Source organism: Lagopus muta, chromosome 30, assembly GCF_023343835.1.
Source record: "Lagopus muta isolate bLagMut1 chromosome 30, bLagMut1 primary, whole genome shotgun sequence".
NCBI lineage: Eukaryota > Metazoa > Chordata > Aves > Galliformes > Phasianidae > Lagopus > Lagopus muta.
The window spans coordinates 52,200-78,655 of record NC_064462.1 but is presented as its reverse complement, the minus strand read 5'-3'; the positions used below and the strand labels follow the sequence as shown (position 1 = coordinate 78,655).

Sequence of the window (26,456 nt, the reverse complement as noted above, 5' to 3'; positions counted from 1 at the left end):
ACCTAGCACTGAACCTAACCCTAACCCTTACCCTCAAACTTAACCGAACCCTAACCCTACCCTAGCCCAAACCCTAACCCCAAGCATAACTCTAAAACTCAACACTAACACCAAACTCTAACACTAACCCTAACCTAAGCTTTCCCTACCCCAAACCAAAAACTAACTCTAACCAAGTCAAGCAAGCCCCCTTTCTTCTAGTTCACATCTGAGCATCAGACACAGCACAGCATAGCACAGCGTACACTATCAAGAACTTGAACAAACGGCACGAAACATGATGTGTGAAGGGCCCAGGACTGCCACAGAGCCCAGGGAGGCTGATGGTTGCACCCTGCCAGCGAGGGGTGGACGGAACCTCGCGAGGCAGAGCTGTGCAGCCTCAAGTTAGGGATTGTTCCCAGCTCTCTGAGCAGCAAGGCTGGGCCTGTGGGCAGCGGCACGTGGAAAAGCAAAACTAATCAAGACAAAACAAACACACTTGAACTGAATTACAGTTTCAAGGAATCGCTGTTGACTACGAGCAACTGAACCCATGGCACAGCCCAAAATCCCAACAGTGTTACAAAAGAAGGCAGGCTGCCTGGGTGCTTTTCCACCCCGCTCAAGCCTTCACATAACGGAGGGGATACAGGTTTTAAGAACGGAGCCTTTATTCATGACACTGGAAAGATGTTTGAAAGCATCTGGTTTTCCATAAGGAGGAAAGGAAATCTGGCTTGCTACGATGCATTGATATAAAAATTGTGCCTCTAATACGAAAAAAAGGTTTGCATACTTGAGAGCACAGTACCATCAAGAATTCCTAACTAACAGTATTTTTGACAGAATAGGGAGAACAAGCTCTCATGGACAGAACTTAATAGTACAAAACAATCACAAGCATCCTACAGTGAATTCTGACCATTTGTGAGCGCAGTTCTTGAAGACAGCTGAAGAAACAGATCCCAGTAGGATCAAACCACATATATTTACACTCACACTGTAGAAGTAACATTGCCCGTTAACTGGAATACGCATCTTCACTGCTGTTCCAGAAGTCAGGGAAGCCTAGAAGCTAAACTTCAAGCTCAGGCATTCACACTTGAAACAAAATTCCTCTTGCATCCTGCATAATTAAGGCAAATTTTGTTATCTTTTGAAAATACCTCGTACATAGTTTCTGCACAAAAATAAGAAAAATAAAACTACATATATTATATATATAATGGAACACTTACATATGGTCAGTCCAGCAGAATAAGGCACAAACAGTAAATAAAGTGCAAATGCTTATATGAAGTTAATGGGTTATTCTGAATGGAATACAGCAAAATTCAACTGGATCTGAGTCTATTTGTTTCTTCCAGTGGGAATTCGACTCCACACAGATATTCCATGCTGTGTGATTTACAAAGATGCAGCGTGTAAGAACAAACTATCAGAAGTAGGCCATTTGTACAGTGACTGTATTTACAAGTGTGGTCCCTGTCAAACCACCTCTAACGAGGCTCCTCAATGGGGCTCTCCAACCTGAAGTCTAAGTGTTATTTTTTCCAGGAAATGAGGTACGTTTGGCTTCTTGCCCAGGCCACGGGAAATTTTGTATGCGTGCTGAATTTGCATATTGATATTGTCACTAATAACAATGACGCTACCTGCCCATATCGTTGGGGCACTTTGCAAAGAGTGCTCTGGCAGGTGCTCACAAGCATACTTTCTCAGTCTGCAATTCCTCAGAGATCACCGTGCGCAATGGCCCGCCTGCATCGGTGCGTTGTCAGGGTCAGAAACCTTTCAGGTGAGTTGACAGCAGTTGTCTGTTATCGACAAATCTGCACACGTGTGCTCAGAGAGAGAAGGGAGCGTTTCAAGATGAAAGGCACGCATCGTCATCTGCTGTCTGATTACAGCCTCAGAGTCCCTCCCACATAACAGACAGGTGCCTGTGACAGACAGGCGAATATCTCCAGCACCCAAACTGAAACAGTGGAAGCGAGGCACTTGAAAAAAATAATCCCTCACAAAGCCCACCTGAACTGCTCGGTTTCTAAACATTTTGACAGTCGTGATCACTAAGTCCATTCGGGGAGATGCCCATGTGCTCATCCTCTCAGCTGTACGTGTCCCTTTTTAAAGCCGCTGGGGGCAGGAAGCCTCCTCTGCATCCCAGCATCCCTGGCCTTTGGTTATTGCTAAAAGGTTTCCAGCTGACCACAGTTCTCTTTAGCTCCTGTTTGATCTTCCATCATCACAAAACAGCTGCTGTAAGGTCTTCTTCCCATTTGGCCTCTGACTAATCACATCTATCCTGATTTCTGATAGAGAGAATGCCTCTTTGTGGTCTAATGGGAGCAGTGAGGGATTCAACAAAGGAGCTTCCTTCCACTTTCAGAAAGAACTTTCATCAAAACGTAACTGAGCTAAGAAAACAGCTAGAGAACTGCTTACCATCTCCATCAGTCACACGACTGCAGTGGAAACATACATCACCACACAGCTGAAGAGGAAGGAGAAACAACTAACTTTTAATTGATTTTATTGACAGTAATTTCTCAAATGTATCTCAATAGCTTTCCTGTTTTCTGTCAGTTTAAACAAAGGAGAATGATGGCAAATCTGATTTGGGTTCCCAATTCAATCTTGCGTCATCTAATCACAAAATGTCTTTATAGTATTAAAGATGAAAGCATTTCTTTACATCTACTCTACAAATACAGTTTTGTTTTGCTGCTTCCCTAATCCTGAGCATTTGAAATCCAGCAATGAAGAGTCACATACACATGTTTAGTAAGCATCCAGCTGAACATCTGTACATCCAATCAACACACAACTCTTGCCTGCTGCATGTTCTTGCTCTATCATGACTGCAATACTATTGCTAATCATGTATTAGTACTATTGATAAACATGGCATTTATTGTCTGCAGGGATGCCAGCAATATTTCAATCACCTGCCCCTCATCGCTGACAAAATTAGGATCCACCTGTGATTTGCAGATGCCTTACAACTCCCACATGTAATCCTCCTTTATTTATCCAAGCAAAGATGCGTACGTGACCCTTGCACCTGGCTTCCAAAGCAGAAAGCTCTATCCTTATGGTCCTGGACCGCACAGTCAAGGGAGGCTGGAGGGAAACGGTGCAACTACGTACAGCTCTTCTTTCAATGCTAGGTGCTGTCCTCTGCCAAGTTCAGTCTTTGTTGGTCTTCAGCAACCGGATGGAAGAGCTGCTTGATGCAGCGCATCTTAACGCACGGTCGTCTGAGAACTGCAGCTGTAAGGAAGTCCACGCCACCCAAAGGCTTTGTGTGAAACCACAGCTCCTGAGCGGCAGATCGTCCTGATGTGCTTGGGGAAAACTGGGTGTCACAAGCTGCTCCCATCTTAGACATCTGCAAAAGCTTGAAACAGCTCAAGATAAGCAACACTAAGCTTGAAGAGCAATTAGATTCTGATTAGCCCAGCTATCCTTTGTGAATTACCTGCAGTTTTCTTTCTGCAATGCAAAACTTACCTACAGAGAAACCCGCACAAACCGACTGCAGCAGAACACCTACTGATTAGGCTTTACACTCACAGGTGATCCTAAGGAAACAGACTCTCCCTGATTTTCCTGCTCCCATTAATAACATCTGTTTGTGAGTTTAAAAATCACCATTTTCAAAAACATGCAGCCTTACCTGATGGCTGCAGTGGGTTTCACAATACGCCAAGCCTTTTCTCTCTTGATGACCACGACCCAGGAATGGCTTTTCACATTTTGCACAAACAAAATGCTACGAAGAAAAGTACAGATTTTAAACAAGCTTGATTGATCCCGAGAAAAGCCTGCTAAGTAGGATGCATCAAATCTCTCTGAAAATAGCTACTGAACTCGTCACAAACAGGTCAGAAAGCTGTACTCATTGCCTGGCTTACATCCTGGCTCTCTTAGCACCGGTTTCATTAGATTTACATAAACGTAACCCAAAGCAAAATGCACGCCTCTGCATTTTCCCCATGATGTCAAACATCAGAGAAAGAAAAATGTAAGCTGACAATAGCACTGACACAGTACTACAGGTTGTTTTTCAAACCAGCCTCTGCCATGACACCGAAATGAGAGCTTCCCCTGTACTAAGAACCAAACAACTAACAACGTGTGCTACATCCTGCACTGCCCCTGATCCATGCATCGCTGGGGGACGCAGAAACACGCAGCTCCGTATTCTGCAGCTGCAGAAGCCGGCAAGACGAGGTGAGGGGAAGCTGACAAGAAAAGCATGCTCAGGCAACTCAACTGAAAACAAAGAATGTAGGCAAGACAACGACTGAGGCAGCTGAAGAAGACCAATGTTCTGCCCTCTGTATCAGAAAAATAATGTCAATCATTTTGCTGCCATAAGCAAGTTGGCACCCAGATTTCCTATTTCCTAAGGAAGCACCCTGTGCTGCAAACTGCAGTCTTCCATCCCGCCCCACTCCCATGCTTTACCCTCAGACTCTTCAGAGATTTAGATCGGAAGCTGGATGGCAAAACAGGCCCTAATTCTCTACATAACTGTGTGTATCACATTAGAGATATGAAAGCAACAGCTACACGTCTATTCAAAAAAAATCCCTGAAGGATCCCACTGAAATGAGAGCATTTAGTAGTGAAAACGGTGATAAACTGGACTCATACTGGGAACCCACGTCAGGAAAATAAAAATCTGTTTAAAAATTACAAAACTTCTGCATCTGATTCTTTTCTAAGGGTCTGTGGCACTGTATCATCCTACTGATCCTGAAATATCACCAGCACAAAACACACACTTGACAGGAAATCTGGTGTCAAAGTGGATAAGTAGTTAATATTTCACGTGCACATTCTAAGATACCACTCTCAGTTTTGTGATGCATTCTAAGACCTTTTCCTCATAAAAGACACTTCGCTTACTCCATCTCAGCAGGAAAGCTTTAGGAACCAAACCCTGCACATCCCTCCCAACTTTCATTCCATTTTCATCATTACCAGTGACAGAAGGAAGGGTGAAGACCCACCTGCCAGCATTCTTGACAAATCCAATACCTGCCAATACCTGTTGGCAGATATCACAGCAGAAGCACTCTGGATACCAGCGGTTGTTTATAGCAGTCACACAATCAAGAATGAACTCACCTGTAGGAAACACAGTAACAGGATGTAAAATGCCCTGCTACACAAAGTTAAAAGAAGCCTGCAACTGAATCGCTAGAATTACGTCCTCGCTTTTGCCTTGCTCTTCTTCTAGAAAAGGACACTCTTGAATTGTCGTTCACACAGCGTTGGCTTCTACTCTGCTAGGTCTATAATCAAGCCTTGAAAGGGCTCCATACTCAAAGCACAACAGAACTGAGTTTGGGTGGCCTTGACCCTACTGCGAGAAAACTCCTGCAGTCAAAGTACAGTAGGATACAGAGATACACAGAGATGCAGCAGGAGAATGCACCTGCTAAACAGCAAATCCAACACGCACACCAATTTCTGATCTACCACAGAGTCCTGTCCTGGGAGGCACTGAAAAATGAGAAAACTACCATTTCCATTCTCTGCTGCACAGCCATGCCAAACACACACGCTGTTCTCTGCACGCACGCTGCAGCCAAGGCCCCTGAGCAGAGCAAACGCTGCCTACAACACGTCGGGAGCTCCGCTTCCTGCTGCTGCCAAAGGCTGAAAGCTGGCTCTCAAGAGCCCACAAATCAAACAGCTGTCAAAGAGGAGCGATCAGGCAGATAACAGCATGAACAAAATGAAGTCTCACATGCAGGCTGTGGCGTTCCCATGAAGTCACAGCTGTCCAAGAATAAAACGTGATCGTCTCTAGAAGTGTCGGGAAAGCTTGAGGCATCGCTGCTGACAGCAGCCCTGCTGATTTTGGCTACTCTCACTACAGTCAAAAACCGGAAAAGCCCACTTTCAGGCAGGATCCATGCGCTGCTGCAGCCCAGGTGGGTTTTTTCTCTCCGTGAAAAGCCTTCACATTAAGCTTACCTGACATAGGAAGTCACTAACTATCCTGTGAAACGTGGTACTCTTGAATCCACGAGCCTTTCTCCCCGGTGCACAGGGCCCTGAACTTTTCAGCTGTTCGAGGGACAATGTGTGAAAGCAGCTCCGTGGCTGTGTGTCCTGAAGGTTCATCGCTGGCAGAAACGTCAAAATACACAACAGGGCTGGTGTCCTTTGACAGCTCCGCTGCCAGAGAGAGCTGGCCCTTCTGCAGCTCTGACAAGCTTTGCTGGCATTCTTCAATCTCCTCTCGAAAGAATCAGCCAGTTCTTGAACTTCTCATCTGACCGCAACTCGCTCTACTTCCACTTCACCGTCTGAAAACAAACCCAAGAAGAGATTTCCTTAGCTCTACTCACTGCAGCCAGAGATCAGCAGCTTTTGTTCTGTAGGATCTCCAGGGTAAAACAAAGCCAAACAAACTGCAGGAGAGACCGAAAAGAACTGTAAAAACCACCCAACCGACTCACCAGCATCACCTGTAGCTGTCCAAATTCAAACAGTTTGATGTTTCAGAGGGCAAGGAGTTCATTTCTGTGGCGATGACATGCTTTGCACGCACCTCAACAACTTGGTCCCTTCTCATGAGGGTCCTGGAATACTTCTGCTGTGTCCGGAAGAGGACCTTCAGCTCTCCAAGAGCGCGCTCCTTCCGCTGAGCAGCATCTCTGGCCCAGCTGTAAAGTTCTGCCCTCTCTTTGAAGACAATTCCTTCACATTCTTCTCCAGACTTTACCTCCACCTAAAACACAGCACAGTAATGCGTGATTTCCCCAGAAGCTGTTGTCACCTACAGCACTGTTACAATTCTGACATCAGATAATGCAGAATTATTCAGTGTTTTCCTTTCTTCAGTGGCTTTGTACCCTCAGCTCGACACTCATCATGCACTGAAGTGAATGAAAAGCCCTGCCTTCTCAAAATCACAGAATCACAGATCACAGAATCACAGAATCACCCAGGTTGGAAGGGACCCCAAGGATCATGTAGTTCCAACCCCCCTGCCTAGCAGGGCCACCAAACATACACATTCAGATCAGGTTGCCCAGGACCCCGTCCAACCTGGCCTTAAACACGTCCAAGGACGGGGCATCCACAACTTCCCTGGGCAGCCCGTTCCAGGGCCTAACCACTCTCCTAGTAAAGAACTTCCCTCTAACATCCAACCTAAATCTTCCCTCCTTCACTTAAAACCATTTCCCCTAGTCCTGCTGTTGTCAGCCCTTTTGAAGAGTTTACTCCCCTCCTGGGTGTGGGTTCCCTTCAGGTATTGATAGGCTGCAATGAGGTCACCCCGCAGCCTTCTCTTCTCCAGGCTGAACAAGCCCAACTCCCTCAGCCTGTCCTCATAGGGGAGGTGCTCCAGCCCCCTGATCATCTTAGTCGCCCTCCTCTGGACCCTTTCCAAAATCTCAATGTCTTTCTTGTACTGAGGGCTCCACACCTGGACACAGTACTCCAGATGGGGCCTCACAAGAGCCGAGTAGAGAGGGACAATCACCTCCCTGTCCCTGCTGGCCACCCCTCTCCTGATGGAGCCCAGGATCCCATTTGCCTTTCGAGCTGCCAGAGCGCACTGCTGGCTCATGTTCAGTCTCTCGTCCATCAGGACCCCCAGGTCCTTCTCTGCCGAGCTGCTTTCAAGGACTGCTCCTCCCAGCCTCTACAGGTGCCTGGGGTTCTTCCGGCCCAAATGCAAAACCCTGCACTTTGCCGTGTTGAACCTCATTAGGAAGAGCCCAACAGGTTCCAGCGTTTGAAATTCATTTTAGCAATGCAACACTGCCTGCACCACGCTGCACAGGAAGTTGTTTGATTTTTAAGCTATCCAGTGTGCTGGCCACAATTTCCCTGTCTGCAGCAGCTGTACTACCGATGAGCTCTGAGCATATGAAATTCCAGAAGATATGACACAGCGACTGAACAGAACTTATTTCACATCTCTTCTGGGCTCTTCTGAGCTGCACTGCAGCTTTTGGGTGCTTCAGCCACTCCCGGTTTTTCCTGCTCTGCTTTCTGAGATGTTGAAATTCCATCAGCGCTCTTTCCTGGAGGATTAAAGCCGAATCCAAAGAGGGAACCAATGGCAGAGGTATTGCCAGATGGGAATGTCTTTTCATTACTGAAAACGCTCTTGACACATTCAGACCTAAATACAAACTTTGGAGCAGAAACCATGGTTTTTCTTGGCGTTTCAGAGGTGCTTAAAGCCTCTGAGGCCTCTACAGCAGCATCAGAACCATCACCACCATGGCTGAGGTCACTTTGTTCCCTGGTAGCTTCCTCCAGCACAGCTACAGAGTTCGCACCACAAGGAGATGCTTTGGCTGCGTTCGTACCAGAAACATGAGGTGTTATCCACGTGCCTTTCTCACAGGTGTGTTCACTCTTGTCCCTGTTTGCTGTTTCTTGAGATTGGAGTGTAACTCCACCACCTGAGGGCAGTTCATTTTTGTCTTTTCCATCCATGTTTGTCAAGTCTGCTGTACGCTCCTTGGGTGGATCATCTTTCTTAGCGCAATTTGTATTGCACTCCTCTATGCCAAATTTAAATCCGCCTGGAGGCATCCACACTGAGAAGTTACATCTTCCCTCTGCAGGCTTCGCTTCAGCATCTGCCAGATTCTGAGAGGTACACGCTGGGGTTTTCCCATCGAGTTTAAAGGAAACTTCTTGAAGAGATACTGCTGAACGAGTTTTGTTTGCGTTCTGCAGGGCAACACATTTTGGGGCAGTGGGTTCATTTCTCACTGAAGAGATGTTACAGTCCCACTGCCCTTCCTTTTTCACAAAGGCGGATCCTAATTTGTCCTGTGCGGCACCGACACAGGACTCTGCAGGTTTTAAAGCTGTGGGTGCAAACGCAGGTTTTGTAAAACAGCCTGGTTCAGGCAGAGGTGGATTTGCGCTCGCCTGGGGCAGGCCGTAGTTGTAGCGATCATCACCTCCACGAGGAGAAAGGATTCCAGCAGATGGAGCATCAAAACACACAGGTGCACCACAGGTGCCTTGAGGAAACACACCAGCACAAGTGCTGTGCAGGGGCGGCGCGTGGATCGCTTGTTGCTGAGCACGTCTACGTGCTGAGGTGCAGCTCCGTTCATGCCACAGACAGGTGCCTAAAGAAAAACACACCGTTACTTCCTCGTGCAAAAGGAGAAAAAGGGATCAGGGGGCTGAAGCCCATGCAACGTGCACTCTTCATAGCAAGGTGCACCTTAAAATTAGATCTCAACTCTCACCAGTTTAAACTGAAATCATACGTTCAAAACTTGGATGGTATCTGAACACACAGACTGGAGAGAAGCGTAAGTGAACTGACTCATTTCCTTCAGTATCAAAAAAGTCAAAACCAGCAAGTCCCCATACTACTGTGGGGAAAAGAACATCGCAGACAACGAGCAGAGGACATGTGCCAGCACGTTAAAAACATCTCTTGCTGGCTGTTTCTCCCAAATCCCACATCCCAAAGATCAGCTGATAATGGAACTTTCTGCCTGTCTCCAGCAGACCTCAAGTGCAGTAAATGCTCTCTAGGGAACCGCAGTTATACCCAGCTGCACACAGAATCACAACCAGCTGTTTTCAACAAAGCAGTAGAAATGGCTTGAGCAGATTCGTTTGTCCTCACCTCTGTTGGTGGTACATTGGTTGCAGCAGTTCTTCAAAGACACTGCGAGTCACAGCAGGTGACTGGCTACTGCAAACAGACGGGCCAGAGGTAGCAACTGAAAAGGAACACCAAGAAAAGGGTTTACATCCAGTTTTCATTTCTGACTTGAATGTACTTTCCCCAGGGACCAGTTTTACTCATTCATCTCAGAACACTGCAGAAAGGTTTTAAGAAGTCTCACTCTGTTTAGCTACGCGGTCAATTAAAAATTCAGCATCAACTTACCCTTCCAAGGAGCTTCACAAACATGCTGTGCTCTCCCATAACCATCTGACACAGGATCTGCTCCACAGCTTTCAGCAGGCCAGCGATGAGATGGCACGCTTACACTGCAACTGTTACGTTTCATTTCCCGTGTTTCATTCTGTTAAAGACAGGGTTTCAATTAAGAGAATGGAAACGTATGAAACACAGGTATGTGGGGAAAACCCAAGGAATGATCCCTACGCTCCTTTGCTATTTAAAAGCACGTTCAAGATCTGAGACAAAAAAAAAGAAGAGTTAACTGCTGCAATAATCCACGATCTGCCCATGCTTTACAGAACCGAGACTGTTCCTTGAAGCTAGAAATAAACCCAGAGCCAAGATGACAACAGCTAAGCTGAAGAAAGCACAACTTTCTGCACACACAATCCTCAGGATTACTTCCTATATCTGAGTACCAAATTACAGTTTGTAGGCAACAAAGTTTCACTCTTGCCCTGAATTTAAGCGGATGTTTATAGCAGTTCTCTTCACTGAGTTAAGAGGCAGCCTGGCAAGTGAAGCTTAGTTCAGTGCTTGGGTCACAAAGTACTCACCAGAACAAAAAGATCAACTGTTCTGCATCCAGTATAGTGACAAAAGCTGTTTACATTTAAAGCTTCCACTTGCTGACACAGCTTTTGAAGTAAGGACTTGTGATCTTCTGCCCACTGAAGGAGAGTCTGAGCAAAGGCTTACTGAACTTGGATTTTCTTACACAAAAGGAACACTTCCCTAAAAGAGTAACCGGCTAATATACCTGGTAGGTGTTAGTTGGTGAGAAGAGAACTTCTTGGGTGATGGAATTGCATCTTTCACTTCCACGTGCGCAGCTCGTGAGATGTTTCTGGAGGCAAGACTTCCCTCCTCACCGTTCTCCCCAAGCTCCCGGATCACTGCGCTCAGCATTTCCGTCACAGCTCTAACAGATAGCGGCAGCTAGAAATTGATTGGAAACGCAAGTCGTGAGGGCAATTCTTCCTCAGAGCAAGAGACTGCGTCCTGATCTACGGCTGAACAGTGCACACGGCTTTCTGCAGAAACTCTGGGTGTTTTTGTTGTTGTTTTCCCCCAGGAAAGCCCTCCATCTGTTAACATTAACTAAGAGGACCATTCACACAAGCATTAATTCCTTTACTTACTTGGGCAGCTACTGACGGGTCAGAGGAGCTTTCCTCAATCACCTTCATCAGGCAGTGCTGCCTTTCAACAAGACAGGCTTTGCGTTCTTCTTGTTCCTCTGGTAGCACACCATCACTCTCAACCTCCTCTGCCTTTCTTTGACAAAGCTAAGTAACAGCATATCCATCAGGAAGAATTGGTCAGAACGCAAGTGACAGAAAAGCATTCTGAGGGAATGCAATTCACAAACTTACAGTGCATAGGTTCCAGTACGAAACCGCATTGTTAACAGCTTCAAAGGCTAATAAAGCATCATCAGTTTTGCCTTCAGCTGCACCCAGCATTGCAAAAGCCACACGTGCCTCTTCTTCACAGGCTGCAACCTGGAGGACCTACAACCAAAGCCACAGACAAGTCACACACAACACAGTGTGGACACCTGGAACAGTCGGTGTAAGACTGTAAGCATCTAGTAAGTAGGCAGACAGGAGGAGGTTAAGACTATGCCTGGTTTCCCTGTATGACAGGAAAGCAGCTTTTCAGAAAGCTGGTACTAAGGCAGTTCAGTGTCCTCCAATCACAGAGTTTTAAAACTCCGAGGAGTTCAACAGAAAGATACTACCAAATCTCAGCATTAGCAGTACAGTGACAAAAAAATAAGACAACCACCACCCATCAACACACAAAGCCAACCAAAACAAAACACCAACCAAACAACCATTCGCATGCAAGCCCGCGACGTACAACCCCTCTTACTCTCCTCTTTGAATATCCATCAGTACCTGGATGTCCACACCATGGAAATGCTTGAAGAGAGGATCAGCAGGTTCAGGAATACTTCTGTGCTTTTTGATAGTTTTCAACCTAAGCAGAATTTCCTTCCAGTAGCAGACGCTTCTTCCAATAGATTCCTTCTGGTCGCACGAGTTCAGGCTAACGCCCTGTTGAGGAAGAGAAATTCAAACTGTCACAGAAAATTCCAATAAAATGTCATTCTTACTTTTTCTTCTCTGATGCAGTTGTTTTCTCGAGAAGTTTCAAGAACTTTTCTCTGACACTTGGGACGTATTTCAGAAGGTCTCTCTATAGTCACAGAAAGCAACATGGGGAGAAAACAACGTTGCTTTTACCTGTGCTGTTCAGAGTCGTGAGGTAGAGAGTACTTGTCAGGCAAGGTGGTTGCTCCAGTCATGCCACCAAAATCAGCAGCACTTCTCAATACTACATTCTCATCTGATTTTATTTAGCCTGTTACCTTTGCACATCAGAGAAAAACAGACGGTACTTATTTACAGACAATCTTAACTTACTGTTGCTTGCAGGCTTCTTGCCCAGTGTATAATTAAGGCAGGTGAAGGCCGTGTCTCTCCAGGGCTCACACAGTACTCAATCCATGCTGTACAAGAAGCTTCACCGTGGCTGCCGAGTCCGGCCTGAATGTCAACAGAAACATTCCTCAGTTAGCATTCCCTCTTTTCCATCTGCTCACACGTCACTTGTTTGATGAACACAACAAGCAGCTTTAGTCCTAAGCCAGTACTTTACAAATGCAGTATCAGAAACCATAAAGCCCGTTTTTACAAAGCTCTTCACCATCTCACACCCCTGCAGCAAAAAGCCTTGAACGTTCAAACAAAAGGAACTGGTTTTATGCAGCCCATGGCAATCTATTCAGAAGCCCTCTAGAAGGTTGCTTCCAATATTTCCAAACTGAAGAATTCCTACGTTGTTTTTTTCTGCATGAGAGTACACACAGCATCCCACCAGGACCTTTGCTTCTCAGTACAGTTCTGTTTGCACAGCAGCAACGGTAAGCAAGGAGGTTGATGTGTGCCACGATGAGTGCTGAACTTCTCTTGCAGTTCTAAGTTGCTAGTGAACACCATCCCGAGGAAAAAATCCTGCTTTGGTAAAAACAAACAAACAGAAGGAATTAGGGACCAAAAACCCGGCATTTAAATGCATTTAAGAACTTGGGAAGCTTGCTTACTTCAGGGACCAGCAGGCAAACAGACTCAGGAGCACCTGTTTCCAGTCTCGATGTCTCGTGGGCGAGTGAAAAAGTTGTTGTAACGATCTGCGCAGTGGGAATAACACTGACACAGAATTCCACTGCAAGCCAAGCCACGCGAGGTGCTGGAGACTACAGCTGTGCATCCGAACAGCACCTGTGCAACAACAAGGGTTGTGAGAAGCTAGGGTCTGCGTCCGAGTTAGGAAGACCTGCATCTGATCAGAGCTGGGTTTCACTGCTAGAGGAGCGAGCTCTGAACGTTTCTCCCATCAAAGCACTTCCCCACCAACCTCCTCCCACCTGCTCGCCTCTGTCTAACAAGCTGCAACTAAGAAGTTCCAAGTAAGATGCTGCTTTCTTCAAGTAACTTCTGCACCTGTTCACATTACACAAATAACTCCTGCAGAAGCAACAGCTACTTCACAGAAGGGCGCAACCAAAGTACATTGGCACTTGTCAGTGGTTTTGACAAAGCACAGAATGGAGATAACATCACACTTCTCTAACAAGGAAAATCTTTGGCCTACGAGCAAGAAGCACAAACCGTTTTTTAAATGGTGCGTTATGTATTTCAAAACATGATGAACAAACTTCTTCAGAGAGGCCGCAGTAGCAGAAACTTCTATTTTATATATAAAACAGATGCACAAATATAACACACATACAAAGAGAAAGGGCCATAAGCCTCATTGCTTTGCACCCTGAATAGTCTACATGTTTCCGACCACTAACAGCCAAGTAGGAGGCCACCAGCATTCTACTCTTGTTACGCTCAAATTCAAAGCCAGACTTCATCATCAGGTTAAGCTTAAAAAATGGGAAGACCTCATTAGTTCACAACTCATGCTGGAATTATTTCACTTTCATGCCTCTAACCTGTGTTCATAGATGACACATAAATAAGTACGGGCCTTCCTGTCAGCCCTTACCAGCGTACAAGCACACAAAGCTCAACAGGCAGCTTCAACTGGAAATGAATCAGAACAGACCAGAAGACAACAGTGTGGAAGCAGGAAGTATGTGAGAAATTCTTCAGAACCTGGCATGATGACGCTGCCTCTCCGCTGCAGCTGAAGGTGAAACTTCTTGCAAAGCACCCTCTCATTAGGGGAACGATGAACAGCTATGACAGACACTGGTCTGTTGCTGCAAATGAAGCACTTGGAGAAGAACCTCTGATACAGAGTCACGTGTATGCGGAGTTTAAGCAGCACCTCTCACCAATATCGTGTTCAGTAACTTCTCCTTGCTCTGGTGCCTGGGGACTGACATCTCCCACATCATCTGTGCCGAGAAAAATCTCTCTTTAGAAGCTCCACTCCCAACGAGGCTTTCAAACAATGTAAATAAACCACTTTTGTTTGCAAAAGATTCCACAATCTCTTTCAAGAAGTCTTCCTTGCCGTGGCTTCAGTTCAGCAGCACATGACCTAGAGAAACATGGTGTCACATAAGAACACTCAAACAAGGACAACAATGTTTGATGCAGTGGGTTGTTCCTGCTGCTTCAGGCTGGGAAGCAAGATTTCCCCTTATGATATTTGCAAATTTCTAACTTACACTCTCCCTGTAATTAAGCCACTCTTTTAGCATATGGGCTGACAGCAGTCCCAAGGCATTTTCAAATCCAGTTCTCCAGAGTTACTGTGAATTTTTATTATAAGGGCACTGCAATTGTCTTCAAAATAAGTAGCTGTCAGTCTCATCTATTCAGGAACAATTCAGCCCGATGCCCATCGTTTTCTTTGTTTTCATCTACAGCCCATAGGATAGTGAAGACTGAAAATGTCTGCCTCAGCTTTACCATAAAAAAAAAAAAAAGAAAAAGAAAGAAAGAAAAAAAGAAAGAAAAAAAAGCAGCAAACCTGTTGGAACAAAGAAGGGAACAGAAGTGACAGGAAAAGAGCAGTATTTTCTTTTACACTTGGGACTAGCAGTGCGTACAAATAGTGTATTAGTAGGCAGAAACCAGCAGACTAGGAGACACTGAAAGTCAAATTCTATCTTAACGCCCTGGAGACAAAAAGAAAAAGCACAAAAAGAGCACTCAACTGCAACCACTGCAGGCACAAACTGAACAGGGACTTACATGGAAACTGTTCAGGTAACACCAGGCTGCGAGTTCACACGCATCTCTCCATCGTGCCGCGCTGCTCTGGGCTGTTTCCAGCAGGAAAGTTCCAGCACGCACGTAGAAGTGTCCCGCTCCGCACAGCGCCGGCCTCGGGCCGGCATCGCGACCGCCGCCTGGAGCGCGACATCAAGGCGCCCGCGGAGCCGCTCGTCTCCAGCGAGTTCCCCAGCGCCATCGCCGGGCCGCGCCGCCCGCCGGACGCCCCGCTCCCCCACCTGCCGGCGGCCGCCAGCCCGTGCTCGCCGCTCTCCAGGAAGCACGGAGCGGAGCGGAGCGGGGCCGGGGCGGCGCGGGCTCGGCTTCGCTGAGGTCCCCCACGTCCCCGCAGCCGCAGCCGGGGCCCCGGAAGCGGAGCGATGGGGCCGGGGGGATGGCGGAGCCGCGAGGCTCCGCGCGGAGAAAGCGGCGCTCCGCCGCCCCGTGCCTCGGGGACGCCGGGAGGTCAGGGGAAGGCACGGCCGCCGGCCCCGTCCGTCCCCCGTCGGAATCCAGCTGTCCTCGGTAGGCGGAACCGAGCCGTCCTCCGTCGTTGCGGCGAGGCGCCGTCCCCGCTGAGTGACGTCATCAGCCCCGCGACCCGAGCAGGAGGCGGCCGTGCGGAGCAGCCGGGCCTCCGAGAGCCGCCTCGGCTTCTGCAGGTGGCTGTTCGGGGGGCATCGGGGCGGGGGCCGGGGTTCAGGTGCTGCAGGGGCCGCGTGCCGCTCTGCGTTGGCCTCGTGCCGTCACTGTGGTGCTCGGGGTTCCGCTCGGCGGGGGCGGCTGCCCTGCGTCTCCCCGCCTCCCCCACCCCGTGCGTTTCACTGCCCTCCTCCCCTCCCCCTGCCACGGATCGCCCACAACCCCCCCCGTCCCTCTGTGTGACCCCCGGGGTTGCGCCTCCCTCCCTCTTTTTCCCCCTTCCGTTTCCCCCGTTCTGATCCCTGTAGTCCTCTTCCAGCCCTCCCCTCTGCGCCTCCCCCATTCTGACCCCCAGGGTCCACCTATCTGTCCCCCCGCCCTCCCGATCCCTCCCCTGTACCCCGTTCTGATCTCTAATGTCCCTCCACCCCGTCACGAGTCTCCCCATTCTGTGCTCTAGAGTCCCCCCACTTTCCCAGTCCCCTCTATCTGACCCCCAGAATCCCCTCTCCTCCTCCCGGGTACCCCCACTCCATTTCCCCCATTCTGATCCTTAGAGTCTCCCATCACCCCCCATTACCTTCTCTTTGGCCCCCAGGGTCCCGTGTCCTCCTTGCTCCCCCCACCTTCTGACCCCTTTTTCTGACCTCTGGAGTCCCCTGTACCCCCTGTGTGCTCCTCCCTGACCCCTGCAGTCAGTTCCCCCATTTTGACCTCCATTCCCCCCCAACCGGACTCCTTTTCTGCCCAATAGAAGCCCCCCGCAACCCCTGGCTCTCTCCTCCCACCCCTTCCTCCCTCCAGCCCCAGATGCGCTTTCTGCCTTGCAGAGGCTCTGTTCACCCCTTTCCCTTCCACAACCCACTAAATTCCCCTCCAACTCTTTTTCAACCCCATAGGCACCCCACTCCTCTCTTCTCCCCCCCAATACTCCCCTGAGGTCTACCCCAGACTCCCACCCCATAGAAGCCCCCCACAACCTCCTCACCACTCCTGGACCCCCTTTCCTCCCTGTAGAGACCCCACTCCTTTTTTTTTTCTCCTCACAATCCTCCATCCACTCCCAGACCTGCCCTTTCTGCCCTACAAAAACCCCTTTTCCCCCTTTCAACTCCTCAAGTTGCCCTCCACAATATTCCCCTCCACAATGTACCCCTCCACCCCCAGACCCTCCTTTCCACTCACAGAAGCCTCTTTCTCCTCTTTTCCCCCTCACAATCCCCTCTCCACCCCCAGGTCCCCTTTCCACATCACAGGGCTTCTAGCCCACCACAATCCCCCAGTTTCCCTCTTCCACCCTTTCTCCACCTCCAGACCCTCTTTCCACCTCTAGAAGCCTCGCTAGCCCCTTTTCTCCCTCCCGCAACCTCCCCTATCCACCCCTGGAGTCATGCAGAAGAATCTGCAGATGTCCTCGAGGGGTTTGGGGCATGCGGGGGTGTTCCCAGGTGGGTCCAGGGGGATCCATGGGTTCATCCTGAAGGGTCTGGAGATGTCCCAGTGGGGTCTTGATGTCCAGGGGGTCTCCAGGATGCTCCCAGGGATCCCTTGAAGGATCTGGAAACTCCGAGGATGGGCCCAGGAGCTCTGAGGAGTCTCTAGGATGATCTGGAGATGTCCCACCAGTAGCCCCTATGGCCCCATAACCACTACAGCCTCATCTCATAGCCATCCCATATCCTTATCCCACACCTTTATCCCATCCCATATCCATCGCATCCACCCCATAGCCATCTCAAACCCATCTCGTATCCCTCCCTCCATACCTCGTCCCCATCCCCCACCCCATTCCCATCCCCAATCCACGTCCCCACAGATCCTCATTGCAAACAGGGCTCCCCAGTGGCTGCGGGTCTGGCTGATGGCAAAGTGCTGGGGCAGGTGGTGATGCACCTTTCTCCATCGCTGAGCTCACATGGCCATGAGTAGGCCCACTGCCTTGCTTATTGCCTTGTCTGTTAAGCTTCTCTCCTGGCTACAGAGGCTGCCAGTAAATACTATTGCTCGTGTTACGTTGTCATAGGCAATAAAATAAGCCTGTCCCAAAGACATTGGTGTCTTTGTTCTCCCTGTTGAGCCCATGGATTGGCACAACAGCGTCAGCACGCGATGGGCACAAAACTTGGACATCAGCAACGGGACTTGAAAGGCCAGCATCAGGAACGTCTCTTTTGGAGAGAGGCTGAGAGACTGGGGCTCGTTGAGCCTGGAGAGCAGAAGGCTCTGGGGAGACCACGTGGCTGCCTTTCAGCACACGGGGCCTCACAGATCACCCAGTTCCAACCCCCTGCTGCGGCCAACAGTGAGATCAGGCTCCAGGTCAGGTTGCGCAGGGTGCCACCCAGCCTGGACCTGAACACCCCTCAGGACGGGGTGCGCACAGCGTCTCTGGGCAGCTGTGCCAGCAGCTCACCAGCCTCAGCCTGTGTGACACATGGCAGGTTCTCGTGCCGTTTGCCGAGTAAAGAACAGCGATGGTCGATATTTCAACCTCACCTGGTGTGCGTGTGCCTGTGAATGCACAGGTTTCTGTTTATTAGGCAGACAGCTGCTCTTACCGAGCCATTAAAGTTAGGCTTGCCTTCCTGCGTACCGTAATTCAGTAAGCTGAGCGGAACTGCTCCTGGAAGAGAAGCTGCCCTCTCCGTGCCGGTGACCTAACAGAGCTCCAGGTGACACGAGCTGATGTCACAATGCCTAACAGAGCTCCAGGTGACACAGGCTGATGTCACAATGCCTAACAGAGCTCCAGGTGACACGGGCTGATGTCACAATGCCATGCGCTGCATCACAAGCAGATCTTCCCCGGGGCAGCGGCAGGGCCGGCACTTCCCTGCAGGGCCTGGGCGCTGCTGCAGCACTGCTCAGGGGCTCTGTCCTTCTGCGACCAGGAGTCGATTCCGGGGCAGCCAGGCTGCTCTGGGTGACCCTCACTGACGCGTGGAGGAGCAGGGGCGCTTTGCAGAGAATTGTTGGTTGGTTGAGGAGCCTTGTTGGCGGAGGGCATCCTTAGTTCTGAACTGAGGCTGTCGGCAAGCCGCATGGAAGGCTGCTGGACTGTGAGCGTCAGCTCAGAGCTGGCCTACGCGTTCCCAACGCTGCTGGAACTCTCTGCTGAAGGTAAGGCTGTCCGGACCCCCTTCCCAAGGCATCGCGCGGGGCTGCTGGCTGTCCAAAGCCGCAGCTCCTGCTCTCTGTGCTTGGCTGGACGTGGCTGGGGGCTGTTGCGAGAGCCCTGCCCAAGGGTCCCGCTGGGCTCTGGGGACCACGTGGCAGCCAGGTCCCGAGAGCAGAGCTGCCCAGAGCCCCCGCTTCCTTTAGGCATGCTCGGTCCCCTGTGATAGGGCAGTCCGAGGCCAGGTTTCCCTGGCAGACGGTGTTTCCGTAGGTTGCAGCTCTGGGAGGAAAGGCATCCTGTGTCCCAGAGGCTTCCTATGTCCCCGTTTCCCCCTGGGGCTCCGAATAAGGCTGAAATCGGAGCAAAGCCCAGCTCTGGTAGCCATGGTGGTGCTTTTTTGGGGTGTGTGCGTGTGCCTGCACCGATCGCTGTCTGTGTGAGGAGCTTGCCAAGCAGCTGTGAAGAGGCTGGCCTGGAGCCTGACTTGTCTTTTCTTTCCTTTGCAGAGATTGTGGCAGTCTGGGACGCTGTGTCTGATTACATCCTGGAACAGATGAAGCTGGACAAGGTGGGCTGGTGTGCTGGTGACCCTCGCCCTGGAGAGGGGTTCAGTCCTGCCCAGAGTGTGGGCCCCGCAGAGCAATCCCTCCCTGAGCACCACACTGAGCAGCACGCTGAGCCCAAGCCGGGTGCCCAGAGCGGCTTGTTGGCCAACTGGGAGGGAAAGCCAAGGCCAGAGCTGCTCTGAGCAAACGTTTGGCACACGCAGGGGCTTCACTCTGCCCTGGTCAGAACGGGGAGAGCAAAGGGAGAAATGGGTGGGGGGTTTTTCTGGCCCTGTGCCGAGGATAATCCTTGGGATCGGTCCCAGGCTTCAGCCCTGTGCTGTCCATGCCCGGGCTCTTCTCTAGCCGAGGGATGTTGGGAAATACTGTGCGGAGGTGACTGTCTTGCAGGGAGCACAGACTTTTCCAATGCTTTCCAGAGAGCCCCATCTCACTCCGCTGTCCATCAGGAGTGGGGAGGGTGGAGAGCAGTGACCCCACGCTCCTGATGTTCGTGGCTTTTGCCGCCCCTAAAGTACACGCTCGTCAGCCTTTCTGTCTTTTCCTTGTGCAGGGAGTCCTGATTCCGGGACTCGGGGTCTTTGCTGGGGTCCGAGAGCAATTCCACAGCAAAGAAGAGGCGCTTTCGGTTCTAAGGCCTGTCTTCCAGCTGGACATCGGGGTGCTGTGGCTGCAGGAACTCCAGTCTCCCAACGACATCATCCCTGGTGAGAAGGCAGCAGCCACCTTCCCCTTCCCGCCCCACGTCCGGCCGGCTGTGTTCTCCCTGCTCTTTGGAAACGGCCGGGAGCAGCAGAGAAGTGTCTGCAAAGCTCGGGGTGCAGCGCGAGTTCCTCCAGGAGGAACCGCAGCCCAAGAGCTGTTTCTCCAAAGCACCTTTTCTGTGGGATTTGGTTATGAATGCTGCATGGGCTGGCTGTGGCAGTGAGGATGTGCCTTCTCCTTGCAGACGACGTCAAGATTGAGCCGCTCAACTACCGGCAGCTCTCGCGAGCCTCCGGCGTCCCGCTGCACTTGGTGCCACGCTGCGTGCGGGAGAGCGTGCTCCTGTACTGTCACCTCCTGAGGAGCAGGGAGCCCGTCTCATTCGTGTTCAAGAACCTCGGCGTTATGACCTGCCAAGACGGCTTCCTCCTCATGAGGTTCTTCTGCAGCTGCGTTGAAACGCTGGAGAGCAATGCCCCCGTCCTCGCACTGATCCACACCGTAAGTTGAGGAGGTTGTGAGGTGCGCCGTCGGATCACCGCTGGCCAGCCTGGACGTGGCAGGCCAGTCCAATGCCTTTCCCCACGCTTGCCCCCACGGCTTTCTCCACTGGCAAAGAGATTTCCCGGATCTCTGCCCATGCAGAAAGCCTGGCAGTGCTCTTGCACGGCCTCGCTACTTTGCCATCCTGCTCCTTCAGAGCAGAACAAAGCTCTGATGTTCACGGAGGAGGCTTTGGTGGAGAGCAGCTTTCTCTTGGCATGGGAGCCAGGCTTGCTTCCTGTCAACAAGAGCCATGAAAAAATGTCCTTGGCAAGCCTCCAGCAGGTCTGTGTCCCTTTGCAGAGATTCTGGACAGACGATTCTGCTGACTTCGGGCCAGAGACCGCTGCCCATGGCATCCACGTGTTCCCGAGGTGAGTGCATTTCCTCTGCAGCACTTAGCTGGCCAGTAGACAGGCTTCCTTCCACCTCCTCCTTTGGGTCGTGCCCTGCTGGGTCTCCGTGCTCAGCCTCTAGTCGGGGAGAAATGCTGGAAAGTCTGGCTCCTGGTTCTCCACTGCTGCCTTTTGGCTTTTTGGGGAATCAGGGTTGTGTTTCTGGTGCCCAAGCTGTCCCGATTCCCCTCAGAGAGAATGGACTGCACGTGCAGAGGAATTTGGGCTACGTGTGCTGGTTTGGCATGGCCAGGAAGGAAAAGGGCGCCACGCTCTGCAGAGCACAGGGATAAATACCACCAACCAGCTGCGTGGGGCAGGAGGTCATCCTTCTTCAAGGGTTGTCACTCTCTGTTTCCAGGTTTCAGCTCACCGTGGAAAAGAGCAGAGCAGAGGCCGCCGCAGAAAAAAAAGCTGCCATACAGCGGAAGATGAGTAAAGGTGAGGAGCGGGTCCCAGCTGTAAGGAGGGGGGTCCTGTCCCGTGCCGGGTGACCGGATCCAGGTTCACGTGCCGTGCCCGTGGGGCTGCTCTGAAGAACTTCTTTCTCTCTTGGTTCCAGGGGTCTCTGCCGGCAGGCTGCTGCAGAGGCGGAAGACACTTCCCCCCTCCATGCTGCTGCAGCGCAAGCCGAGCTCAAGGCAGCAAGATGTGGCGAAGGAGCCTTCTGGCAGGTGAGGGCCTTGGGCAAAAAGAAGGAGATGCGTGCGCTCGTGTAGGAGCGGCCTCCCCTTTGGAGCTGCCAGCTCTCGGCACCCACAAAGGCTCCTGACACACGTGTGTCCTGGGGGGGCCGTTCTTTCCAGGGCGGCAAGCGCGCAGCACGATCGCCTGAGGCAGACACACCAGCTTTGTTCTACTCTGGTCCCCGGTCCCTGGGGGAGCTGAGTGCCGATCCCTTCCGATAGCAGAAGCTCTTCTCCCTTCAGGGGTCTCTCTGCTCTGCACCGGAGCCCATCTTGATGGCTGTGGGAGCACGGGGGAAATTGAGGTGCCCCGGGCTCCTGCAGACTCCTCTTATGTCTGTTTGCAGTGCGCTCCCGCCGTGTGCAGGCAGCTCCCGTGGGACAAAGAAAGCGGGACAGAAGGAAACATCTGCTGCCCAGACCAGCGCTGCACTCCCTGCCACCGAGGAGTCTAAGAGAGCACTGCAGGTATCGGCTCTGCCTTGCTGCAGGGACTGTGCTGCTTGAGACTGCACCAATGATAGGACGGTAGAATCCTAGGAAAGTTTGGGTAGGGAGGGGCCATTCAGACCGCCTGGTTCCAATCCCCTGCTGCAGGCAGGGACACCTGTCTCTAGACCGGGTTGCTCTAAGCCCGACCAGCCTGGCCTTGAGTGCTTCTGCAGGGAGGGAAGCAAAAGCCTCTGTGTGTGCAGTGATCTGGAGCACAGCCCTTCGGGTGCCACCGTTTCACATTTCTGTCCGCTCCTTCAGCTCCTCTTTGGTAGATGGAGGGTGCTGCACACTTTCCCCGTCTCTTCTCGCCTCCTGGCCTGCCACCTGCCACAGCACTGATTTTGAGCAGGGGCCGTGAGAGAGGAATACGGCCTCTGAGCCACGTTGGCCAGGAGTTGTAGATCCCGGCCTGCCTTTGGGGCCCCTGGTCCTTCAGGGGCAAAGCAGTGCCGACAGGCCGGCAGAGGCGAGGAGCAGGAGTGGGGAGCTGAAGGAAGGCCCCAGGGGCAGAGGCTGATCCTGTATGCTGCTGTGTCTCTGCAGGAGCTCCGCAAAGAGTCTGCCCTGTGGAAAGAAGCAGACCACACGTGGCCCATGCACCAACAGCAAATAGAGCGAGCACAGGCAGAAATGGCGGCATGGGAAGGCTGGAGCGCAGGGGAGGACCAGCATCCGCCCCAGGTACCGTCAAGGATCGACCCTGCTGGCAACAGCCGCTGAGCCAGGGTGCGAGCTCAGCAGGGCGCAGGGGGTGGGAGCGGGATGGGCGCCGTGCAGCATGGCAGGGGCTGGCCTGCTCCTCCCGGGAGGAGAGCTTGGCACGGCCCTGCAGGGAGAAGGGAAGGGCGGCGGGAGCCATGGGCCGGCAGGGCCGAGTCTCCTGCTTGCCGGGGCCTGCTGCAGGGCCCTTGGCAGAGGGCCTCTGGGGAACAGCCCCGTGCTCCCAGCCGCTTTGCTGACAGCGTCTCCTCTTTGGCAGCTGCTGGCCAGGGAGAGAGTGCGTGTTCCACATCCTCCAGCCCAGCCCAGGAGACAGCAAGTGGGAAGGAGATGGAGGAAGGACGAGGGTCTGCTGCCGGGAAGTATAATGGGGACGACGACCAAGCTGACACTGCATGCTGAGTGAGTGTGTGTGGGCTCTGCCGGCTGCCTGAGGCTCTCGGGCAGCTGTGACTGCAGCTCAGGGACAGGCACGGCCCGGGCCAAAAACTGCTGGCGGGGCGCAAGGCTGGGGACACGTGGGGGGCAGCAGGGGGTGCGGGGCCGGGTGAGGGCAGAGGCAGGGGCGGCTCAGCGGAGCCCGAGGGATGACTTTCTCCTCCTGTTGCAGCCTCCTTTCCCCGCGAGCGGCTCAGGTGCTCCGAAGGTTGGAGCCGCACCTCCATCAGCAAGAGGTTTTTGCCGGCACAGCAGAAAGAAACCGGCAGAAGCTGGAGCAGAAGCGGCACCTCCTCCGGTGAGCTCCGTAGGCAGCAGATCCTGAGAGCCGGGCTGCAGCCCGGCCTGCACCACTTGCCTGCGCTCAGCCCTAACGCTCCGTGCTCTTCTCGCTTCCCTAGGGCTGAATGCTCGCACGGCTCCAGAGGGGAAGGTGCAGCCATCGGTGGTGACCGCGGTGGAGCTCTCGGCACGGGGGCTGGGAAGCCGTCCAGATTTCCACCTGTGAATGGAAGATCGTAGAAAACCAAAGACTCGTAGAACGGCCTGGGTTGAAAAGGGTCTCGAAGATCACCGCCACCGGGCTGCCCAGAGCCACATCCAGCCTGCCCTCGGATGCCCGCAGGGATGGGGCGTCCCCCAGCTCTCGGCAAGCTGTTCAGCACGTCACCACCCTCCGTGTGAAGAACGCCTGCTGACATCTAACCAAATTCTGCCCCCCTTTCACAGTTTAAAACCATTCCCCCTTGTCCTGTCACCATCCGGCCTCATCAACGGCCGTTCCCCCTCTACTCTACAGCCTCCCTTCAAGAACTGGAAGGCCGCAGTGAGGTCTCCCCGGAGCCTTCTCCTCACCAAGCTAAACAAGCCTGGTTCCCTCCACCTTTCTCGACAGGAGAGGTGCTCCAGGCCTCTGATCACCTTAGGGGCCCTCCTCTGCACTTCATCCAAGAGCTCTGCGTCTTTCTTGTACCGGGGACCTCAGTTTTGGATGCAGTATTCCCAATAAAAATGAATTGGCTTTATTTCCACTCAGTCTGCTGATGTCGTGTCTGTCGCCATCAACTGACGTGAGGAAGCTGGAGCCGTTTGGGTGGTTTGAGAGAGCAGTTTGGGTGGCAAGGAGAGCCGCTGCCAAGGCCCAGCAGGACCATGCTCTGCAAGAGCGGGTGCCCAGGACGGCAGCCATCTCTGCCGGCCGTGCACGTTTCCTGTGCACAAGTCATGCATCCCCTCGTATCCCCATCGCTCCCTTCCCGCAACAGAAATAGAAACGCTGTGGCAGAATTCTCTTGTGCCCAGCACCCAGACTCTGCTGAGCTGAATTCAGCCCGTGTGACACGAGAAAGGTTCTCGTGCCAGGGAAGGGAAGGGGACGGGGGGGAGATGGTGTAATGGAAGAGAAGGGAAAGGGGGGAGGACAGCACGAGGGAACGAAAGGGGACCGGGGGGAAACACCGCAAGGGAGGGGAAGGGAAGGAAAGCGGGGGGAGACGCTGCAAGGTAACGGAAGGGGACGGGGAGCTGAAGGGAAGGGGAGCGAGAAGAGACAGAGCCGGCGGCTTCGGCGCTGACCAATGAGAGGGAGGCCGGGGGCGGGGCGGCGCCGGCACTGACCAATGAGAGGCCGGGACGGGCCGCCGCTGTCGCCCCGGGCCGATGGCAGCCGGCGCGGCCTGCGCGCCGCCGCTCCCCGCGGCTGAAGCGGCCGCTTCCGAAGCCGGGGCGCCGCGGGAGCCCGGAACGGACTCGGAGGGGCGGGATGCGCACAGCGTCTCTGGGCAGCCCGTGCCAGCAGCTCACCAGCTTCTAAGGGAGAACTTGGAGCTGTGCGTGCGCCTGTGACCGCGCCGGGTGTTTATCGCAGCTCGCACCCGTCCTCCTCCCACCACCCGACTCCCGGGAGCCCGGACCCCATGGCTCGGCCGGACGGTGGCGAGACGTGAGGGTCGGCGGCGCCCCCATCGCCCGGATCCGCCCCGCCGATCGACCTCGGTTCCTTTGTCTTTCCCGCCCTGTTTTTTTTTTCTCGGCTCAACTATTCTCTTTGGACACCTGAACTCTTACCCATCATGAGCAGAGGGTGAGAAATCTTACTCAAAATCCACAACGACAAACGATGCTTCCGTGCTGATTGCATTCCGTGCCACAGAACGGCCACAAACTCCGTCAGCCAAGTACTGGCAGAAAAGAAGAGTACCGGTCTATCTGAGCCAAAGCCTTGCCTGCACCCTCAGAGCCAGCTGACTGATGCAAAGCTATGGGCAGCTCCCTGCTACAGGAACGGTCTGGTGAAATTCAGTAGACAAAGACCATTTGCAGCCCTGGATCACAGCAAGTGCCTGAGCCCCTGGACTACTGCCCCTCTCTGAAACCCACGTCTGGCAGAAGGCTCTAGAAGTGAACTGAAACGTTGCGGTGCAGTAATGCTGTGCTCAAAACTGCTCGTGATTAAAGAGAGGCAGGAAATCCTGGTGTCAGTTTGGTACGTCAGCATTTGAAGTCCTGCTGTCTGTCATCTCAGAGTTCTGGAACAGAGCTCAGAAACGCAGCTCACAGATCTTACTGCCTTTCAGGGTACCTGGGGCATCTGTGGCAAGGTGTGATCTCTGGGAATTCTGTGGAGCATTTCAGATGTGCATGTCTCTTTATTAACAGCAGCCAGTTAATGTAATTTGTGTTACATTTAGCTTTGTCATTTTTGTACTTATTTGATGGACAGAAGACCAATGCTTCTGTTTTTTTTCTTGCAGTCTATCAGACAGCTCTCAAGCTGCTACTGCAAATTTTAATCCTTCCTGTTCTCCATTCCTTTGCCGTTTCTTTGACCTGTTTTTCCGTTTAGAAAGTTCTCCTTGCCCTGGATGCTGTGCAGTGCTATCAGTTTTCTCAGGAGATGTGCAGAATCGTTGCTGCAGGTCCCAGAACAATCCTGCAGTGTGCATCTGACGGCTCAGTGGAAATGCCAACCTCACACTGGTGTTCCATG

General features: G+C 52.2%; 1 protein-coding gene and 1 pseudogene across 3 annotated transcripts; one reads left to right on the top strand and one right to left on the bottom strand.

Annotated features, from left to right (window-relative positions):
- Positions 1-92: 92 nt before the first annotated feature.
- Positions 93-15,358, bottom strand: LOC125685955 (E3 SUMO-protein ligase RanBP2-like; annotated as a pseudogene).
- On the top strand, positions 15,140-24,498 carry LOC125686037 (coiled-coil domain-containing protein 81-like). Of its 3 annotated transcripts, none has more exons than XM_048929668.1 (12): positions 15,140-15,821; positions 19,426-19,487; positions 20,039-20,192; positions 20,435-20,691; positions 21,037-21,107; positions 21,490-21,569; positions 21,691-21,802; positions 22,162-22,282; positions 22,853-22,990; positions 23,289-23,431; positions 23,640-23,765; positions 23,869-24,498. In XM_048929668.1, the coding sequence occupies exons 2-12, from the start codon at positions 19,473-19,475 to the stop codon at positions 23,987-23,989; spliced, it is 1,338 nt and encodes a 445-aa protein (XP_048785625.1). In that variant the 5' UTR covers positions 15,140-15,821; positions 19,426-19,472; the 3' UTR covers positions 23,990-24,498. The 3 variants fall into 3 exon arrangements, with proteins under 3 accessions (XP_048785625.1, XP_048785624.1, XP_048785623.1); XM_048929667.1 differs by lacking the exon at positions 15,140-15,821 and adding an exon at positions 18,484-18,921; XM_048929666.1 differs by lacking the exon at positions 15,140-15,821 and having other exon boundaries at positions 18,484-19,487.
- Positions 24,499-26,456: the final 1,958 nt, after the last annotated feature.